At 42.0% G+C, this 20,736-nt stretch overlaps 2 protein-coding genes across 3 annotated transcripts in view; one reads left to right on the forward strand and one right to left on the reverse strand.

Annotated features, from left to right (window-relative positions):
* Nucleotides 1-736: 736 nt before the first annotated feature.
* On the forward strand, nt 737-13,718 carry LOC144682235 (uncharacterized). 2 transcript variants are annotated; one of them, XM_078544668.1, is made up of 3 exons: nt 740-851; nt 7,882-7,996; nt 11,186-13,718. In XM_078544668.1, the coding sequence occupies exon 3, from the start codon at nt 11,194-11,196 to the stop codon at nt 13,189-13,191; it is 1,998 nt and encodes a 665-aa protein (XP_078400794.1). In that variant the 5' UTR covers nt 740-851; nt 7,882-7,996; nt 11,186-11,193; the 3' UTR covers nt 13,192-13,718. The 2 variants fall into 2 exon arrangements, with proteins under 2 accessions (XP_078400792.1, XP_078400794.1); XM_078544666.1 differs by lacking the exon at nt 7,882-7,996 and having other exon boundaries at nt 737-851.
* A 2,998-nt stretch (nt 13,719-16,716) lies between these two features.
* The window catches only part of terb1 (telomere repeat binding bouquet formation protein 1), a 190,617-nt gene continuing 186,597 nt past the window's right edge, over nt 16,717-20,736 (reverse strand). The window contains exons 20-21 of the mRNA XM_078544790.1: nt 20,100-20,303; nt 16,717-18,130 (exon numbers count right to left, since the gene is read on the reverse strand). Of these exons, the coding sequence (XP_078400916.1) occupies nt 18,110-18,130; nt 20,100-20,303 (225 nt within the window). The 3' untranslated portion in view covers nt 16,717-18,109. The remainder of the gene's footprint in view (nt 18,131-20,099; nt 20,304-20,736) is intronic.

Here is a 20,736-nt window from a genome sequence, read left to right on the forward strand (position 1 = left end):
TTCTGTTTAGAATAATGTATTGGGATCTGTAACTTCAAACTGTGAGGTCATCCAGCCCGATGTGCCTGTGCTCTTGGGAAAAGGTATCCAATTCATCCGACTCTCCTGTTCTTGTTCAAAACCTCAAACTTATTTATCCAGTTCCCTTTAGAAAAGCACGGCTGAATCTGCTTCCACCGCCCTTTCAGGCACCGCGTTCCAGGTCACAACTCGCTGTGTGAAAAAAATCAAGATGTCCTGAAGCCCTTTATTGCAAATGAAGCATTTCTGAAGTGTTGTAGGATACACGGTAGCCAATTTACGCACAGCAAGCTCCCACAAACAGCAGCCAGACAATCTATTCCTTTAAGTGATGTTGATTGAGGGATAAATATTGTCCAGGGCACTGAGGAGAACTCCTGCTGCTCCCTGAAATGGAGGTTTGACATCCAACAAGATGCAGACGGAGCTTTTGAGTTTACACAACAACAAAAAAAAAAATCCGATGTGAAAGTCAGAACCAGTGACTGGGGGTTGGATTGAAGCGAAAGGTGGGCGGACCCTCTGCTAATGGGGACAAACCATTCGTAAAAGGAACGGTTCATTCTACTTAAACAAATCAATCGTTTTAATCTAAAGTAAAACGGAGTGAGGAAGGATGGTGAGGTTTCGGAGGGAGGGAGGGAGGTGGGAGACAACTACAACCTGAAAGAGGAGTTGGGAAAAGGGAATAAATAAGGGGAGGGGTGGAGGAGGAGACGCTGTGGATCGGATTTTCCAGATGTCCCGCCCCGCTGCTCAGTCGCTGCAGAGCCGCTGGAGCGAGTGGAGTCGGTCCTTGTGGTGCTGCCGCGGAGGAGAGGCGCACAGCGGTAGGTCCAACCAAGGGGCTATTCAGCCATGAGAGGAAGGCTGAGCCTGGGGGATTTCCCTCCCTCCCCTCCCTCTCTTTTGTGTCTTGCGGGAGTTTTGATTTTTTTTTTTTGCCTTTTTTTTTCCCCCCCATCCTCCCCCTGAATGTTGTTTAGGGCTGGTAGGGGGTTTTAAAATTTAACCCGACGTTTCGTGGTAGTTCCTGGGGCTGGGGGGGACCAACCTGGTTTTGAACAATGTGACTGAGCTGGTGTACAAGGCGGAGGTTTGGTTTGTGTTGCTGAGCTGGTGGTTGGGGTGGGTGGGGGTCGGTAATGGGGAGTGGGCTTTTGTTCACCATGTGCTCACTCCCGGTGACCAGGACGGAGGATTTTTTAACTTTATTCCAGGTCTCTCTCTGTGTCTGTCTCTCTCTCCCTCGCTCAATTTAATCTGTTAACCAAACCCAAGTTGCTCCTCCGGAGCTCGGTGTTCCCCTGCGGATTGGAACCGATTAGAGGAAGCTGCTGTTTCCTCTGTCCCGTTGAGTAAGAATTTCTGCGTCATTTATCCATTTGCCCCTCTCCAGTCCCGTTTGGAAGCTACACCCTCTTTTTTTCTCTCTCTCTCTCTCTCCCCCTTCTTTCCCCCCACCCTCCGGTCCCGTTTAAGAGTTGCTCCCTATCTCAGCGTTTCTTTAACCTCCCTCCCTCCCTTAGGAGATTTGTAGCTGATTCCAGGAATGCTCCTGTAGTCAAAAAAAAAAAGCCCTGGGGATTTTTGTTTGTAAGTTAACAATCAGACCCTGAATCATAAATTCTGCCCCTAACCACCCCCCACTTGAGATGCATTTGAAAATGCCCAGATCAGGTTATTTTGTGGCTGTAACAGCCCAAGATTAATGAGATTCTCAACCGTGAACAAAAGTATTCCGTTTATCTTTTCTCCTTGTGATCCAGATGCTATTGGTTAAGGCTATGGTTTGCCCCCTTTTTGAGTGACCAGTAATTGGAAAAAGGAGAGAGAGGGGAGAGGAGGAGGAGGGGGGGGAATTCAACAATGAGCCACTTAAAACTAATCACCGCTTGGTTCCCTGTATAAGCAGCTGTGAAATGTTGGGACTGCTTTTCATGCAGGAACACGCTCGATTTTTACATTGAAATCCGGGACACACACAAAACCCATCAGTAAATTCCCAGTTGCACGTTCCATCTCTCGCATTTGGAGAAATGAACGTTCTCTCTCTCGTCCATTAATTTATTCTTGAGAATGAGTTTTTTTTTTAAAAAAAACACAATTCGTGAGTGGTTATCACAGGACTCCAGATGGGTGGGTGAGTGGGAAAAATCGCCACCCTCCCAACTCCCATCGTAATCCAGCTCCTAACAGTGTTAATGTGAAGAGAAATCTCCTCTGAATTCCTTGAGACATTGCATCTGTTCAGCGAGAACTGAAAACCTGGGTAGGATTAGTTTCCCCCCACCCCACCCAGTGAAACTGCTGCCCTGCCTATTTTGGGAGTTTTTCCAATTTAAAGTCTTGATTATTTTTTATCCTAGCGGGGAAATAAAACTCTATATAAATTCACCCCGAATAATAACCGAGCTTAAAATAAAAAATTGACCTGAGTTTGTTCCTTAATGAACCATTGAGCCATCCCAACTCCTGGAATATTCCCCACTGACTCCCCCAATCCATGGGGATGCCGTGGTTGGGGAGGGGAGAGGGGGGTAGGTAACTAAATGAAGGTTGAGAAGGTTTTGAGTCTAGGCTAATTTAACGCCCCTTTATTGTGTTTTCGTGCTAGTTCCAAGGGATTTTAGGAAAGCAGGAGACGGAACTAGACTGGGTGTGGCGGCTGATGGTGAATGGATGGACTTGTGTCCCCGTCACCCCCCCCCCTCAATTATTTTTTTGGGGAGAGGGGTGGGGGTGGGTGGAGTGGAGAGAGAGAGCGCCAGTGTCGCCCGCCTTCGTCCCCTGAGGTCGGTCGGTCAGTCTTGCTTTGTCTGGGTGATACTCTGGACAGCTCCGACTGTCTCATTCAACCTGTTTTTATAAATTCGCTTCACTTGGGCATTTGGAAGCGGCTAACGGGGGACTGAGCGGGGCCAGCCGGTGTTTAATCCCGCTCATCTGTCGCTCCCCGCAGGGGAAGCACACGCAGGTTTAAGCTGGTCCTGTTTGCGTGTGCTCGGGGTGGGGAAGTCACTCGGTCACCAGTCTCCGCTGCCCAGACACTCCAACTTTAGTGAGGAGGGAGGAGGAAAGGAGAGCAGGGCGTTGGTATCTGGAGAACAGATCAAAGGGTCCCACATTTACATCTTGTATAGTGCTGGATTCGATCTGCCCGCTATCATTGAGCGGTGAAAAATGCGCTTTCAGCCAAAAAAAAAGTCTGAAGCTTTTACAACGGAATTCATTTTTGGGGGTCAAAATTTACAGACTGAAGGGGTGGAGTCCAAACTGAAGTCTTGTATGAAAAGCCATTTTTTTTTTTCGTGTTGGCTTGTTGCTGGGGTATTTGGTTACCTAGAGCTCAAGTGGATTAGTCTGCATGTGACTTGACTACATAATGCCTCTTGGGCTGCAGATTTTTTGATTGATCAGTCCTCCCTGTGAAAACAGTCCGAGTCTCTCCTGGGAGTTAGTCTAGATTTGCCCTATTGCTAGTTGTTTGGAAGCAGGAATGAGGGTAGAGCAATGAATCATCGTGATCTGTGTTGGATATTGTCTTACTGGGGGTCCTTGTAGCAATAACTTTATATTAACTACAAAAACTATTTACATAGTCAAAACTATTTACATAGTCAAGGGTATAAGCTTGGAGCTGTCTCCATTTGCTTGTGTACACAGCCCTGTTCCAACACCAGACTGACTCCCAAGTGTGGGTCATGTGTTCTCTTGCATCACTCTGGGACTCAGTCCCATGTTAACCCTAAATGTGCAAGACCCCTGTACTATCTGGACTGTATTTGTCTTTAATAGACTTACTCCCAAGGCCAAATCAACGTTGAACTTTATTCCTCCAGTATAGTAAATATACAGAAAAGCTGACAATTTGTTTTAATTAAATCTATTCAACTTGTCTCTGATCACAAACATTGTCCCAAATTTTAAGTTTGGTTACAATTAGAGGCAATGCAGAAAGTGATGTCAGAATTAAAGGGAAAATTGACTCCTCAGTTGGGGGCCCTCTTGTAGGGGAGGGGTGGGGGGGAAGGCTGAGGCTTTCAGTTTAAAATAAGCATATGCTTGATTTAAAAAAAAACTCTCCCAAGTTTCACCCTGAATCTTTTTGGGAGGTGCTATCTTGCCACTTGTTCACTGTGACAATTTTTAAACATGTAGATGTGGCGATCAATCCCTTCTCTTTGGAGAATGGAACAGGGTTTGAGGCTTGTTTGGAACGTAAAACACCAATGGTCTGAATAGCCTCTTGTTCTACATAAATGATCAAAAATGCATACTGTGCAACAGTTCAGATATGACCTCCCTTCTATTGTCTACAGCTCCCTGTCCGGGAAGATGATTTTAAATTAACCAATAAAACCATGAATTGATATAATTGAAGAAGTCACTTCAGGTTAGTGTATTCAGCACCCCTTTTATCTGACTTCAACTCCCCATTGACAAATGGGGCTAACCTGAGAATCCAATACCTCCCTTGAAGTAAGCTTGAAACAAGCTATTTTAGAACAACCATCCTATTTTCATGAAGAATCCTGAAATCCATACACTGGAGAAGTGTCCCCCTTCTCCTGAAATGTTGACTGTTTCACTAGACAGCTTTCTAAGTGATCATCCACCTGGAGTTGTGTGGACAAGATATTCAGCATTGCTGAAGTCCATACCCGAGGGTGAGAAAAGAGGGATGTGAGGTCAGTGCAGCCTCCATGTCTGCTTGAGGTCAAGAGGAAAACCTGGGACCTTCACATCTACGTGGCTTGAATATATTCTTGACAACTGAACCATTATTGGCTTATTTGCACTCAATTAAACAAATTGAGATCGTTACCTTTTGCTCCTGAAGTAGGAATGGGCAGGGAGTGACTTGAGTGATTTATTAAAAGGCAGTTTTTCCACAAGTTTGTATTATGTGCTGCTTTACTGGAAGCAGAGAAATGTGGTCACTACACTGACCCCTAAATATATTCCAAATCTGGTTTATCCTTTCCATTCGGCATAAGGTTTGTTAGTCTTTGTTCCTTTTGGACAGTGCAAAACTGAATGTTGACAGTTTTTAATTGTCCTTCCGTTTATCTAGATTCCATTCCAGGTGAGGTGAAAAACTGCCTATTAGTTTGCATTTCCATTCTAGTCTTTGACTCTGAATCTGCCTTTAGAGTTCTATGGTTTTCTGTATTTTGCAGTGCCAGGGTCTCCTGTGCACCAAGTTGTGCTGAAAATTGTTGTCCATATTGACCTAAAAAGTAATTTTCAGGCATCCAGGGAGCTGCCTAAAACAAGCATCCAAGTTTGTCTTGCTCAGGTTTTTGGGTAGCAGGCAGATGCCACCAAAGTGTGGGTAATTTGTTTCCGGGTCGGAGGAGCCAAATGTGGCACTGACCCAACACTGAACCACCTCCTGTTATCCCCATCTCTCCACCTGCCCAAATCCCTAATACTTGTCCGAGAGCTACTCCTAGCCAAGTGAGTTGCCTCAAGGCATGAGCAATGCTGGCAGCTTGCCACATGGCTCAAATGAGGCTGGAATCTAAATTTCAGGCCAGTCTCTGGCTGATTGTATGCCACTTCCAGTTGCCTATTTTTTTAACCCTTAATTGATTCAACGTTCCTTTTTCAGAAGGTTGAACTGTTAACCTAGAGCAATGTTTGGATGGTTGAATTGTTGGCTATTTTTCCCTACCTTTGTATCAAGACCCGGTAAGCTAAATGCAGGAACAATCCCTTATGGATTCCATGAGTAAGTCTATTGACACATGAGGCAGGAGAATTCCAGTTGCATGTTAAGTGGTAATGAGCCTTTGTCTGAAGTTGATGCTTCCATGTTTCAGTGGAGTTGCTCTTTTTACAGCAATAATTATTTTTAATGGTTCGGGTTATTGAGATAACAGCCAGGCGGAATCCGACACTGCTGATTGAGCTTGCTGAATGCAAACTGAGTCATGCCTAGCACAAAAGGAATGTGGTTGTTGGACCTCAACATCTGTTTCAGAACATCACTGCAAGAGTTCAAGGTTGTGTCCTAAGCTTCCCTCCATGAGGTCAGAAATGGGGATGTTCATTGGAATGTTCAGTATCATTTGCAATGACTCGGATACTAAAGCAGTTGTACCGTATGGAGCAAGGCTTGGACTGATAGTGGCAAGTTACATTTGTGCCACAGTGCCAGGAAATGATCATCAACAAGAGAGAATCCAAATATCTCTCCATAACATTCAATGGCATTAGTATTGCTGAATCCCCCACTATCAACACCTTGGGGATTACCATTGACCAGAAACTGAGCTGGACTGGCCATATAAATACTGTGGTGACAAGAGCAGGTCAGAGGCTGGGAATTCTAGGGCAAGTCACCCCCTACTTGACTCTCGAACCTGTCCATCTACAAGGCATAAGTCAGGAGTGTGATGGAATACTCTCCACTTGCCTGGATGAGTGCAGCTCCAGCAACATGAGCTTGACATCATCCAGAACAAAGCAACTTGCCTGAACTACCTTTTATACATGCACTTCCTCCACCACCAGTGCAGTGTACCAACTGAAGCATTGCTATGGCTTCTTCAACAGCACTTTCCAAACCCAGGTCTCTATCATCCAGAAAGACAAGGGCAGTAATTGCATGGAAACTACACCTGCTGGTTCTCCTTCCAGTCTCATGTTGTTCTTTGTAGTTACTAGATCAAAATCCTGCAACTTCCTATCTAACTACTGGGTTTATCTACACTATACAAATTTCAGCAATTCAAGGTGGCTCACCACCACCTTAAGAGGGCAATTTTGAGGATGGGAAATAAATGTTGGCCTACAGTGACATACTCTGAATAGTGACAATTGTAGGTTTGGTTTTAATAGCATAGTTTGCTGGTGGGGAATCTATTTTAACCATGGATGATTTCAAAGAGCACCCAACAAATGGAATTCTAAACTTGGCTCATAGTGGATAAAGTAACTTTCTCACCCTTCTCAGCCAATGGTCACTTTTTTTTTTAAAGGCAGTCACTCAAATAGGTAAATGTGGCAGTCACAGGAGCATCAGCAAGACAGGCTAGAAACATTTCAACACCAAGTGAGCACATTTGATCTTTTTTCACATAAGAGCTTAGTTTAATGTCCCAACCCATTAAAAATGGCACTTCTGATAATGCTGGACTCTCCCAGTATGACATTGAAGGTCTGGCCATAAGCTCGTGTCCATATCGGGTTTGAACCCACTTCAGTTTGAAATCGAGTCAGTAGTGAACTGAACCAAACTAGCGCTCGGACGGGAAAAGACAGCTTAATCTTTGAACCTAAATCCCAGAACTAGCAGCTAACCAACAAAGTCATGCTGTCACCTTGATTAACTGGCTACCTGCCAACACAACTATGCTGATTCTAATGTCTGTTTATTCCCAACCCTAGAGGATAGCGAGGGATTATTCACAGGTGAAATATAATTATATATCTGTAATCTTGAACAATGAACAGACTTTTGTCACTGAAGCATCTCAATGCTCAATTCAAGTGGCTGTTGCTACAACCCACACAATGCATGCAGGGTGCTATTGGTTTTAAGCTAACTTTTTTATATAGTGTTCGGGTTAATATTTACACCTCAGGAGCATGCATAGTTTGTGAATTCTGGCATGGTGAGTGACATAAGGGGACCTGAGCCAATAATCAAGCCATCTCAGTCCGTTCCTGATATTGACTAGCAGTTTTTTGTATCAGGATTGAAACTGAGCTCATGATTCCTCAGATAAAAAGCAAATCACTGTAGATGCCGGAAATCTGAAACAAAAACAAAGTTAACATTTCAAGCCTGTATGACCCTTCTTCAGACCGGACTCATTTAACTTTGTTTTTTTCTCTCTCTCTCGACAGATGCTGTCAGACCTAAAGTTTTTCCAGCATTTTCTGTTTCATGATTCCTCATCCCTTTGGACAGATGAGGCCAGCGTCTTTTAAATTGTAGATTTATATTTGGTTACCTAGACTGGTGAGCCAAGCATATCAGATTTCATTCTACTTAATGTTCATATGCAAGAAATGAGCAGCCATGTTTCAAAATATTGTGGGTCAGGGAGGTAATTTTGCTACAGCTGTATATGGCATTGCTGAGACCACAACTGAATTACTGTGCACAGTTTTGGCCTCCTTTCTTAGGCTGTGGAAGCAATTCAGAAGGTTCACTAGGCTGATTCTTGGGTGAAGGTTTGCCTTATGAAGGAAGGTTGGGCCTGCACTTAGTGTTTAGAAGAACAGTGATCCTATTGAAACATGATATTGAGGGGAGTTGACGAGGTAGGTGAAATCTAGAACTGGGAACCTAGTTTTTAAAAATAAGGGGTCTCCTGTTTTAAGATGGAGATGAGGGGGGGGATTTTTTCTGTCATTAATCTTGGAATTCTCTAACCCCAAGAGTGGAGACTGGGTCATTAATATCATCCGAGCTGTTAAGATTTTTTCAACAACAAGGGGGACAGGTAGGAAAGTGGAATTAAGGCCACAATCAGATCAGCCAAGATCTTGAATGGCAGAACAGGCTTGATTTCAAAATTCATAACTAAAGATAAATGAGATTGGTTAATTCAACTGTGGCCTTGTCTGCAGATTTAGTCAGCTTTCTAATGAGATCATTAGAAGCCTTGACAAAAATGGTAGAGTCTCAACACTCTACAAGGTCATGGAGAATGAAGTCCAATTAATGGGTACTAGTGTTTAAAAAAAAATTAAGGCTATTTAAAGATGACGCTTCAGATAAACCTCAAGTAAATCAATAAATCATGTATTGATTCTACAGAGTCATAGTCCAAGCTTAAAATCCATCTTTAAAATAAGTGCTAGTTTTGCTTTCAGCAAAGAGGCTCTTCTGTTACCTTCACAACTTGTTAGATATGCTAGAAAAGATGAAGTGAGTTTTTATTTTAATTCCAGTCCAGCTGCTTTTTACAGAGTCTACTTCTTGGATGTTGATCTTAGTAACAGTTAAAGGCTTGCTGCCAGCTGGGCTCTTGTGATTAAAGTGCTTGCCTCCCTAGGGATGGACTTGATGCTCAGCAGCCTGAAGTAATCAATTGCTAAAAGCCACTTTGATACAGCTGCATGTTTTTTGGAAGCTGTCTGCTTTAACTAGATTACATCAATTCTTTTGTTCTGTCAGGATCTTCCAGCTGCCAATTAATTCACTGCCCCATCAGATTTCCACCAACTTCAGCACCTAACAAATTGTACACTGCTTCATCAAATAAAATTAACTTATCTAGTTCATGTTTGTTCTAGGCATCTCTAATTTGTATGGTTTAATTAGTCCTATAGACCAAAACATTCATCTTGATCTTTAGTCTGTGGCACCATGCTTCTATAGAATGGCTACATTTCCAAATAGCAACATCGCTGGAAGTGGCCTATGGGTTAGGAAAATTGATTTGGGCTTGGCTGTTTTTTAAAAATTGTTTTCCTACTCTAACTTACTCAATGTCCTTTAATTAAATAAGCTTGCTGTTGAGGCTTCTCTAGGTGGGCAGCACTTGGTGAAATGCAAGAGTGGAATCATAACCTGGGGTGGAGTAAATTATCTAATTAGAACAACCTTGAATCTGTCTTAACTGTGGTCATCAGATGGTTAAATAGGAACTGATTTGACTGCTGGACAGCACAATAGAGCAGACTGGTCTGACTCCAGTATTTTAATGTGGTGAGGTTGGCATTTGAGCAGGAAATGCTAGTAACATGTGCCACTCAATGGGGAATCTGATGCATGGTGAATATGTAGAATTGCATATTTTGGTGAACCCCTTATACCACAAAAGGGCAGGGATTGTGAATATGATCCTGATAGCTATTGAACATAAATAGGAGCAAGAGTAAGCCACTGGCCCCTTGAGCCTGCTCCACTGTTCAATAAATCAGCCAATCATCTTCCTCTACCACTTTCCTGCACTTAATTCATTCACATGTTGTGGACTTTGCTGGCTGGGCCAGCATTTATTGCCCATCCCTAGTTGCCCTTGAGGTAATGGTGAGCTGCCTAGGAACCATTGCAGTCTGTGGTGTAGGTACACCCACAGTGCTGTTAGGGATGTCAGGATTTTGACCAAGTGACAGTGAAGGAATGGTGATATATTTCCAAGTCCGGATGGTGAGTGGCTTGGAGGGGAACTTCCAGGTGGTGGTGTTCCCATCTATCTGCTGCCCTTCTACCTTTTAGAAGGTAGTGGTTATGGGTTTGGAAGGTGCTGTCTATGGAGCCTTGGTGAATTCCTGCAGTTCATCTTGTCAGTGGTACACACTGCTGCTACTGTTGGTGGTGGATGGAGTGAATGTTGTGCCAATCAAGTGGGCTGCTTCAAGTGTTGTAGGAGCTGCACTCATCCAGGCAAGTGGGGAGTATTCCATCACACTCCTGACTTGTGCCTTGTAGATGGTGGACACGCTTTGGAGAGTCAGTTGGTGAGTTACTTGCCACAGGATTCCCAGCCTCTGACCTGCTCTTGTAGCCACAATATTTATATAGCTAGTCTGGTTCTGTTTCTGGTCAATGGTATCCCCCAGGATGTTGATTGTGGGGATTCAGTGATGGTTATGCCTTTGAATATCAAGGGGTGATAGTTGGATTACCTTGTTGGAGATGGTTGGATGGTTATTGCCTGACACTTGTGTGGCATGAATGTTACTTGCCACTTGTCAGCCCAAGCCTGGATGTTGTCCAGGTCTTGCTGCATTTGGACGTTATCCCCATATCCTTTAATATATAAAATCAAATCTGTCTTGAATATACTCCATAATTGAATTTCCACAGCCCTCTGGGATAGAGAATTCCCAAAATATACCTTGTAGGAAAATCCTGCCATCCCTGTGTTGGGGCACACATGGTGAGACAGCACCTTGGGCTCCTTTTCCTCAATCTGTAGCCTAATGGATTGTTGGGGCAAGTAACCTTGCAGTGTCCCCAATTAATTGTCTGCCTCTTTTGCCACCTAATACTGTACAAGTAATTTATTGTATGCAAGTTACGACAGGATTGATTTGAAGTACAAAGGTGATTCTCTCATTGTTTGCAAGCCTTGACTTTTAAGTGACTAAGGTGGATTAGTGGAATGAGAACATGCTATTGTGCACAATGAAGTCTTGTTTTAAACCATGTCCATTTATTGCCATCTGACATCTTGAATGTTTCAATTCCCAGTTAACAGCATGGGTGGCAGACTGAGCAGAAAGAAGAGAGGCTATAATGTGAATGACCCAAAAGAGGGCAAAACAGCTGCAGAGTCCACTGAAGATCCTGGGGTGAAAGATGAGCCTGAAAATAAAGATGCCTCAAAGGAACAGCTCCAGAAACCAGAAGCTGAGCTGCCTGAAGAGAAATCGGAAACTGAGGCCCCCAAAATGGCCAGTGAAACAGCTGCAGGAAAACAAACTGACTTAACACCTGATGTGAAAATTGAAGAGCAAGCAGCCACTGATGTACCAGCTACTGATCTTGCACAGACTTCAGATGTACAAGAAAGTATAACCCCTACAAATTTAGTAAAAGCAACAGAGCAGCCAGCTAACCAGGTGGAACACCAACCAGCAACAGAAACTGAAGTGGAAACAACCCCTACTCCAGATAATGACTTGAGTGCTGAAGTCCCTAATGTTGCAGTGTCCAGTGAAGGGAAAACACAAACTGGTGTGACAACGTGTGGCCCCAATGAAGAAACTCAGGAGAAACCAGTTTTAGATGAAATGAGTATGACTGAAGCCTCTGAAGACCCATCAACTGAGAAATTGAGTTTGGGTGACCATGTTGCAACAAAAATAGACAGTGAACCTTTGGAAAACTCTTATGTGGACCCAGAAGATACTACAGAAGAATCGGGCAAAGTGCAGAAATTCTGTCAGGAAATGTCTATGCAGGAGCCAATTGAAAGCCAGGACACTTCCTTACAAACCACTTTGAAAGAAAAGGTTGAAAGTTCTATCCTGGAGACCAAGTCTGAATCTGGAGTTGAATGTGTACCCCCCAAGGAGACTGAAATACCAAAATTGCCTGAAATAACTGAAGAAACAGCCATTGATATTGTCTTGAAGAGTGAAATGACAAGATGTGCAGATCTGGAGAAAAATATAGTTGGACCAGATACTCAGGATGAAATTCAGGAAAAGATAGTGAGTGACTCTCTTCACCCCACTGTACAAGTAGCTGTGAAAACAGAACCTACAAAGCATTTGGTAGAGAATTCTGACCATATGCAGGATGGGTCTGGTCAAGGAGACAGTAATATTGTATTTGCAGATCAGAGCCAATTAGTGGAAGAATCTGGAAATCTATCTGTAGACACTTCAAGTGCACCAGAAAGTGTGACAGATGTAGTCCCAGCAGAATCCAAGGATCCCATGGCAGAATGTGCTCCAAAGACAGTGGGCACACCAGAGAGTGCAACAGATATTGTCCTGGCAGAATCTAAGCATCCTGTGGTAGCAGAATCTGCTCCAGAGACCACTCCAAACACTGGAAAGGAAGTTACTGAAACCAGGTGTGAGCAAACTCCAGAATTAATCAGCAAGCAAGATCATGTAGAAATAGCCCTGCTTAAGACCAGTTCTGAACTAATACCAGATATTAAATTAACTGTTTGTACAGAAACTTTGCAAGAAGAGAAAATGGAAATCAGCACAGAACTAACCTCTAAGGAGTCTACAGATGAAAACTTTGTTTCTGATGCTACTGATCCACATCCACTGAATGAAGTGCTTGCTGAGAAACAATCTATTTCATGTTCAGCTGAAATGTCTACAGATCAAGTGGTAAAACTGGACCCTATGCCTGAAACCATAAGTTCTCCAAATCTTGAGAGTCCAACAGATGTGGTGAATACTGAGGAAACCAGTTCTACAAAAACTGAAAATGGGTTATCTGTAGATGAGCGAAGCCAGAATGAATCCACTAGCAAGACTAAAGAGGATAACCTTCCAGAGGCTTCCATTGCTAATGGAAACCCTGTAGATAATGGAGTGAAAGATCACAGCAAATCAACAAGCCAAGCTGAAGTGAATGGCCAAAGTGAAACTACGAAAGCTGAAGAGAATCAAGACAGCATTTCTAACACAACTGAATTTAAATCCATTGAACAAGTGAATACAAATCAACTTGCAGAGGAATCTGGGAATGTCAAATTGGATAACCAAACTCTAGATTCAGGGCTATGAGTAGATGTCAAACCATGAGTTCAGCAGAAAAGCTGCTGAATGCAAGCTTTGAGGATGAATCAAAAGAGCATGTGTTAAGTGAAAGATATCAAATTTGGATTTTATTCAAACCAGCTAGCACCTAGGTTTGATTTGAGTAAAGACTGAACTTTGCTGTAAGTAGGACAACCTCTCAACTTGCAGTATGAGTGAACTTAACTGGTTCCACAATCTTCCATTTTTTTCTTTCTTGATACAGACGCCAAAAATGCCATTGGAAGATCAAATGAAGACCTAGCCTAATGCCAATAACTTTTGGCATGCAAGATAAGATGTCAAATGTTAGTAGTACATTTTTAAGGCATGTAAATCTAAAGTTTGTTCAGAACACCAACAGTAATTTAAGGATAGCTAATTTGAAGTAGTCAAGATAACTAGTAATCACCAATTCATAACAGCCTGTTTTGCAAGGTCAGTTGTAACTAATTGGATAATGAGGATTTTAAAATTTCCATGCTTTGACAACTTAATAAATATTATCTGTCATACTTGTCCTGGTTTTATTTAAAGCAGAACTTCAATGAGTTGTGCAATATTGCACAGGCAAAAATTGGTGCCAGCTATACTACCAAAAAGCTTTGCATTAGATTAGCAACCAAGGTTTTTGGCCTAAATTGACTTGAGTGTAGCAGATAAAAGGTTGTAAGTGGATTAGGTGGGTGAGGCTGGTAGAAATCAACTAAGTGAATAGCTTTGTTATCCTGTAACAATTTGCTATTAATCTACAGGTGGGAACTGTAGCATCAAATTGAAATATGTAAATATTTTCAGATTCTGAAGGATCAGCTATGAGAACAGTCTGCACTTAACTCCAGGATTTAAACTAAACAGACCAGTAAGTTGGCTGGACTTCAATGCTGTATTACCAGATGTTGGGTCTATGGCCCATGGTTTGTGTAAAAGTAATAATCCCTCTTCACTTGGTTCCTGAATTAGTATCCCATCTAGCTAGTAGAACTTGATTCTCCAACTAGGAGTTGACTTTCTGAGCATGCCTTTTTTAAGTTTAATTTTTACAACCATGCTTTTTTTTCCCCCAAATATAGATTTTAAATGTGAGATTTGTGCATGGGTTAGCAAAAATGAGAACATCAAGTGTAACCTGGATGTGTCCTGTTAGCTTTTTCTTTTGCAGAACATCAAAACTAACTTCATAAAATTCAACTGCAAACAAGCCTACAATAGTGAGCATGTTCATTTAAATATCAAGCAATTGGGAGGAAGTTGCAAGACCCTAATTGAATAGTATGGATCTGATCTATTCAACCTGAAGAGCTACATTGGTTTGTGAATGTTTGCACTATTAATTATTCTCTCCCCTCTTGGTGTGGGGCGGGGGGGGGAGGAAGAGAAAAGAAGCTGCTTTATTAGTGGAACTCCATTCCTCTTCTGCATAATAAAACTATTGTGTAAATATAGTGCAGTCCATGGCAGCTGAACAGCAAATGCCATTGCCACAAGCTTGATTATCTCTATTTAACATTGCTTGCATTCCAAAAAGATTTCCACATTTGCTCAATTAAATTTAATTTACTCTTGTCAGCTATTTACTCACCAAGTAACTTATGCTGAAATCTTTAACATTGTTAATTGTTACTGCAAATGTGGGGTATGCACATTGTCTTATTACAAAAACTTGCTTCCAATAGTTTTTGTAATTTAATGGCAAAAATACAAGAAATTGAGGATACCAAAACTCCTAGCTTTTAGGAAAGACTAAACAGGTTGGGGGCTCTTGACCTGATAATTTGGGGAGAGGGGGAGTTGGGGCAGTGGTAGCATCTCCACCTCTGGGCCAGAAGCTCCAGGTTCCACATGGCCATGTTATAAATACCTTGTGGTCAAATAGGTTGGTTATCAGCCTGTAAATCCTTCCAAATGCCTGATGGCAGACAGTAAGAGCAGGAGTGTTTCCTGGTCAGATTTACTGCAGAAGGCAATGGTAAACCATTGCAGTAACTTGCTAAGCATAATCATGGATCAATCCAATGGAAGTACATGGTTGCCAACATCCTCTTAGTGCATGGTACCTACAGGAGATGTATAGAGATGTGTGTGTGTGTGTGTGTGTGTGTATGTATGTATATGTGTGTGTGTGTGTATATATATATATATATAAAATAAATAAATAAAAACTAGGGTTCATAAATGTAGGATGGTCACTCCAATATGGAATTCTGGAGAAATTTGAGTGGTGACAATGGAATGTACCACAATATGGGGTAGTTGAGTTAAATGTTACAGGATCTAGAGACCAAGGTAGGAGGAAGCTCAACCTATGGAGCATAAATACCAGCACAGACCTATTCAGTCAAATGGCCTGTTTCTGTGCTCAGCCTACCAAGCAGCAGCAACCCACAACTGGCAATGTAATGAGTAATGTAATGTTTAGTAGCTGTGAGAGTAATGCAGGGTTAAGACAGTGGAATCCCCGACTCTGAAGGATCGTGTGCCCATTTTCAACACTAGATAGGTTTTATAAATATTTAATGGTGAAAGAACAGATAAGAGGGAACCTGATTTCCAGAGCACCTCATAATTGCTTGCAGACATGTTTTGTGCTTTCTATACAGTGAATTACTTAAGTGTAGCAGCCACTTTGGACACACAACTCCCACAGGCTGCATTCCACTCATTACTCATTTCATGTTGGGATGGTGTTGGTTAAAGGATGAATTCCACTGTCTCATCTGAAGCATACCAACTGGGATAAGGTGATAACTAGTGGCTACCTAAATTATACATGCAATCATTCTTGTGGGGCTTAAATCCAGAATTTCCTGTCTTCCAAAGGCAATTGCACTACTGAGCTCAAGTTAATACAATGTACGTGGGATTACAAGACATACAACACAAACAGGTCATTTGGCTCATCCATACTTGCATTTGTTCCACTTGTGTTTGCTTCTAAATCTATTTATCTAAACCTGCTATTCCCATCTCCATGTTTGTTTAATTTTCCTTATGCATGTATACTATTTGTTTCAACAACACCCTGTGGTAGCAAGTTCCATATTCTCAACAAAAAAATTACCACTTTTTGTACGCTGTGGTATTCTTTAGTATTAGGAGCTTCAATCCCATTGTCTAGAAAATACAGGAAAAGCTTCAATAATGTTTGTGTACGCACACAATATAACAGCTTGAGGTGAAGGTGATGAGTTTCATCGTGGCTCCTTGCATATGCTGTACTGCAGTCTACATTCTATTGTTACTTTATTGCAATCTTGCAATACTTCCCTAATTAGAGTTTCTTAGAAACCATATACAGTTAGTCAAAGCAAGAGGACTAATATTTAAATAAAAGCAAAATACCGTGGATGCTGGAAATCTGAATTAAAAACAATGCTGGAAAAACTCAGCAAATCTGGCAGCATGCAGAGAGAAACTCAATGTTGGGACTAATAATTCATTTGAGACTTGTATAAAATTGTGAAAGACGTACATTCAGTGCTATAACACTTGCAGATGAGAAATGTCAGGTAATGAGTTTTAGTCTGGGTTTATTGTTTTTAATACATTGTCAAGCAAGAATTGGTATGAAGGTGTTACAATATCTTGATGGCTCCCCCACATGGTGGTTTTCTGAACTGTCAGGTTAGTGGCACAATAGAAGGAAGGATGATTTAATGCAGAGGGGGCAAGTGTAGACATGCTATATTACTTCTGTGGATTTTCAACTGACTTTCCCAAGAAGGAATTATAAGCTAAGGACATTGGTGGCAGGCCAATGTAAAATTAAGTAGTTTGCTGGCATTTACTAATAGTTCCTTCCACTTTTTAAACACTCTTGCTAGTGGAAACCACTAAGGTATGTTCCATTCTATATAAATTCAGTACAATGTGAATAGCGCAGATTGATAAACATATTTTTATAAAGAAGTCAAAATAATAAATGGAGAAAATGGGATTCTGATAATGCATCAAAGCTGCAGTAGTCACTTAGCCCCTCAGATGACCCTATTATACACACCTATCTACAAAATTTAAATCATTGTTTCTAGGATGTTGATAGTAACAAGCATTTGGTATTCTGAAGCAATTGGGCTGAGAACAAGCACCAATCCCTTCCAACCCTCCGGACGCACACAATTCAAACATGTTAAACATACCAAGTAGTATGGGCTTCAATGGTTGGATTGGCAGAGCTGCCTAGCTCAGAAGCTAGAGCTTTTGGATGTCACCAAGGATTTTCCGAAGAGCAGCTCATTAGTGGTATGAGGCTTCCGCAAGCTCTCTGCCACTGGTTTAAAGCAGAAATATTTTAGACATGCCATCCAATCTCTAAGCAGTTGCCATTTCTCTGAACACTGGTTAGTACTATAATTAGCACACTTGTAACGTTACTCAGTCATTTTTAAACAATTGAGAACTATGACAAAATTACACTTTGGGAGTTGGGGGGGGAGGGTACACAAGCGCAGCAAAACTACTTGATTATTGTAAACTGAAATTTATAATAAACATGGGAGGCAAAATATACCAATTACCCCCTGAATGCTTGGCTCTTCCTAGTGATGTGCACCCCCAGCAATACTTTGGTACGTCAACCAAGGACTTGCTTTGTCTGAGTATAGGCAGTGAATGCTGACTGTGTCCTAACCAAGCCTAATTCTGTTCTTGCCAGATGACTCGTACGTTTTCCAACAAAGTTTGTTGGGAGCACTGAGGGCAACTAACAGCTCTATTGCAATCTAGATTCATTTTAGAATGTGTGTAGTACAATATGATAGCAAGGTTTCTTTAGCCTTTTACAATCTGTACAGATGCTAAATCTCACCATACAGCCTAGTTCCTCGAATTGTATATGGCAACCTAAAATTACAGATGTGTTTGAGGTCCTCCCCATTCCTCCAAGGAGTCTTGGCCAACTTGATCTTTATTTTGTGGAGTTTCTTTTCTGAAAAATAGAACCCAATTACACATACGTTAATGTTATAGTAGAATGCATCTGATTTCTAGTTTTACTTTTCTCTTTGCTTCTCCCTTGTCTTCACTTTTAGTGAATACCTCATAAGAGGCAGTGGACAGATAGTTAGTTGCAATAATGGTGTTGCATATTCCTTACAAAGTTTATTTCCCTCAATTTTTCTCCTAAAGTTGCCAGTATCCTCCAATGCAGAAGTGACTCATGTATAGCGTAAGATGGTAAGGGTGAGGCAAGCTATGATAGGTAAGCAAGACGCACCTCTGGATGGTGGGAGGGAACTGGGTTTGATGAAGAATTCTTGATCCTGATCGTTGTTCCACACCCTCCACCTTTTTTTTTGTTCATGGGATGTGGGCATTACTGGCTAGGCCACCATTTATTGCCCATCAATAATTGTCCTTGAGTAGGTGGTGGTGAGCAGCTGCCTTGAACTGCTGCAGTCCATGTGGTGTAAGTATACCCACAGTGCTGTTAGGCACGGAGTTCCAGAATTTTGACCCAGCAACAGTGATGGAACGACAATCTATTTCCAAGTCAGGATGGTGTGTGATAGAGGGGAACTTGCAGGTAGTGGTGTTCCCATGCATTTGCTATCCTTGTCTTTCTAGGTGGTAGAGGTTACAGGTTTGGAAGGTGCTGTTGACCACCTCCCCTTCTCCTGCTTCCTCTCCATAACCATCCCACAATATGTAGTGGATAACTCCCATATATTTCAGTCTTGCTACATGGTGTACTCTTCCTCTGAGACAATTTATGCTGACCTAGGGTAGTAGGACAAGGCAGGAAATCCCAGAATTATTCCTTTTTAAGGAGGAATAGCGGGCTAGTGGGGTACTAACTGGAATTTGCATTCATTCCTTTGGCAAATCAATTCTGAAAGACAATGGGGTAAATTTTCATCACCTCATCAATGGCAATTAAATGGAGTGGATTACCTGCCTGAATTGCACTCCCATCAATTTTAAATCCTTGACAATGATAACACCAATGAGGATAATCCTTACTTCACTTTGTGTTGCAGATGCACATGTCAGTGTGTCGCTGAGTCACACACACACATGAAGATCTCGGGGTGACATGCAGGTTGGCATTGGAACATTGCAATCTCAGTGCTCCTGGACTAGGAGGGGAAAACCAACCCAAATTTGCAGTCACTGTCAACCCCGTCATTGACCCTGCTGAAAAGCATTGATCAACATTTGAAGATGAGATTGGGCCTGATTCTGTAGCTCCCCAGCACAATACTCAGTACAATAATGTAATAATCCAGAGAACAAATCCTACCATAGGAAATTTGAGATTTTGAATTTTGTATTTTTTTAATTAAAAATTGGTACCAATAAAACTAACCATAAAGCTGTGTTGTTTTAAAAAAAAACTGGTTCACCAATGTACCTTTGGTGCAGGATTGGAGTCACTTATAGACCATATTTCACTGCCCTCTGAAATAACAACACTTAGTTGTAACTAGGGACATGCATTAAATGTCGGCCTTCCCAGTAATGCCTGAGAATTAATTTAAAGAAAAGTTAAATAGCTCTGACATTCTTCATTTGGGCACGTGCAGGAATAATAATGACTACGCGGTGAGCAGATGACCCTAAATCCAACCTCCGCTAAGTGTTGATATCTTCAGACAAATGGAGAAAAGTCGTGCAGCAAAATCAGGGTCTGAGCATCAGGCTATTTCACTGGGGACAAGCCCAATCCTGTATTTCCCTGATATCCAGTCCAACTTTTCTAATAGAGATTACCAATCAGGAATGGGAACTCTGGGCACTGGGGTCAATTGTTAACACCCAGGCAGAGATAAAAACAAACCATGAACCGAATCTATGACCTGATGGTCCAAATGCTTAGAAGGACCATGTGGATGGAACCTGCTGAACTGAGAATTCCCGGCTTCTACGTGCAGTCCGGAATGCAGCTTTTTCCTCACCTGCAAGTTCCGGTACTTGTGTGCTAGATCCACATTGGTCCTTCCTTTCTGGAATGGGTATGACCAAAGAATAGAATTCCAGTGATATCCCATTTTCTTCACTCCATCTAGGAGGTAGCTAACTTCCTTTTCTGTGAAATCCTTGCGCTGCCGCCTTTTTGTCTTTTGTTTCATTCCGGGCGTGTATTCGCATGTGTCTGAATGCTAAAGCAAAAAAAGGGACATTATGTAGTTTTTGCACCAACCTAACATAAATAGCACACTCACGTGTTGATTGGTAAATTACTGTCTAACATGGTGCTCAGATGTAGGCTGGACAATTCTAAGTTTAAAGTCCTATTCTAGGACTGGAAGGCGTGCTGATAACTGCCCCAAGGGAACGCCATCATTCGGATGAAACGTTAAACCGTGGCCCCATCTGCTTGTGTGAGCAGTGAACAAGGATGTCCAAAAACCTATAGCACAATTTGACAAAGAGCAGCAGGTTCTCTTTCTCTCAATCAACACCACCTAATACAGAGGGATTGGTCTTTCATCTCATGTGGCATTTGTGCGTACACTGGTTGCCATGTTTACCAGCATACCTAATAGTAACCATGCTTCAAGAGTCATTTATTGGTTGCAAAGTACTTTGGAA

The sequence above is a fragment of the Cetorhinus maximus genome, chromosome 6 (assembly GCF_964194155.1).
Source record: "Cetorhinus maximus chromosome 6, sCetMax3.hap1.1, whole genome shotgun sequence".
Classification (NCBI taxonomy): domain Eukaryota; kingdom Metazoa; phylum Chordata; class Chondrichthyes; order Lamniformes; family Cetorhinidae; genus Cetorhinus; species Cetorhinus maximus.

Coding starts and splice junctions, on each gene's coding strand:
- LOC144682235 (XM_078544666.1), top strand. CDS start 761: ATGTCCCGCCCCGCTGCTCAGTCGCTGCAGAGCCGCTGGAGCGAGTGG. Junction 852..11,185: donor CGGAGGAGAGGCGCACAGCG/GTAGGTCCAACC, acceptor TTCAATTCCCAG/TTAACAGCATGGGTGGCAGA.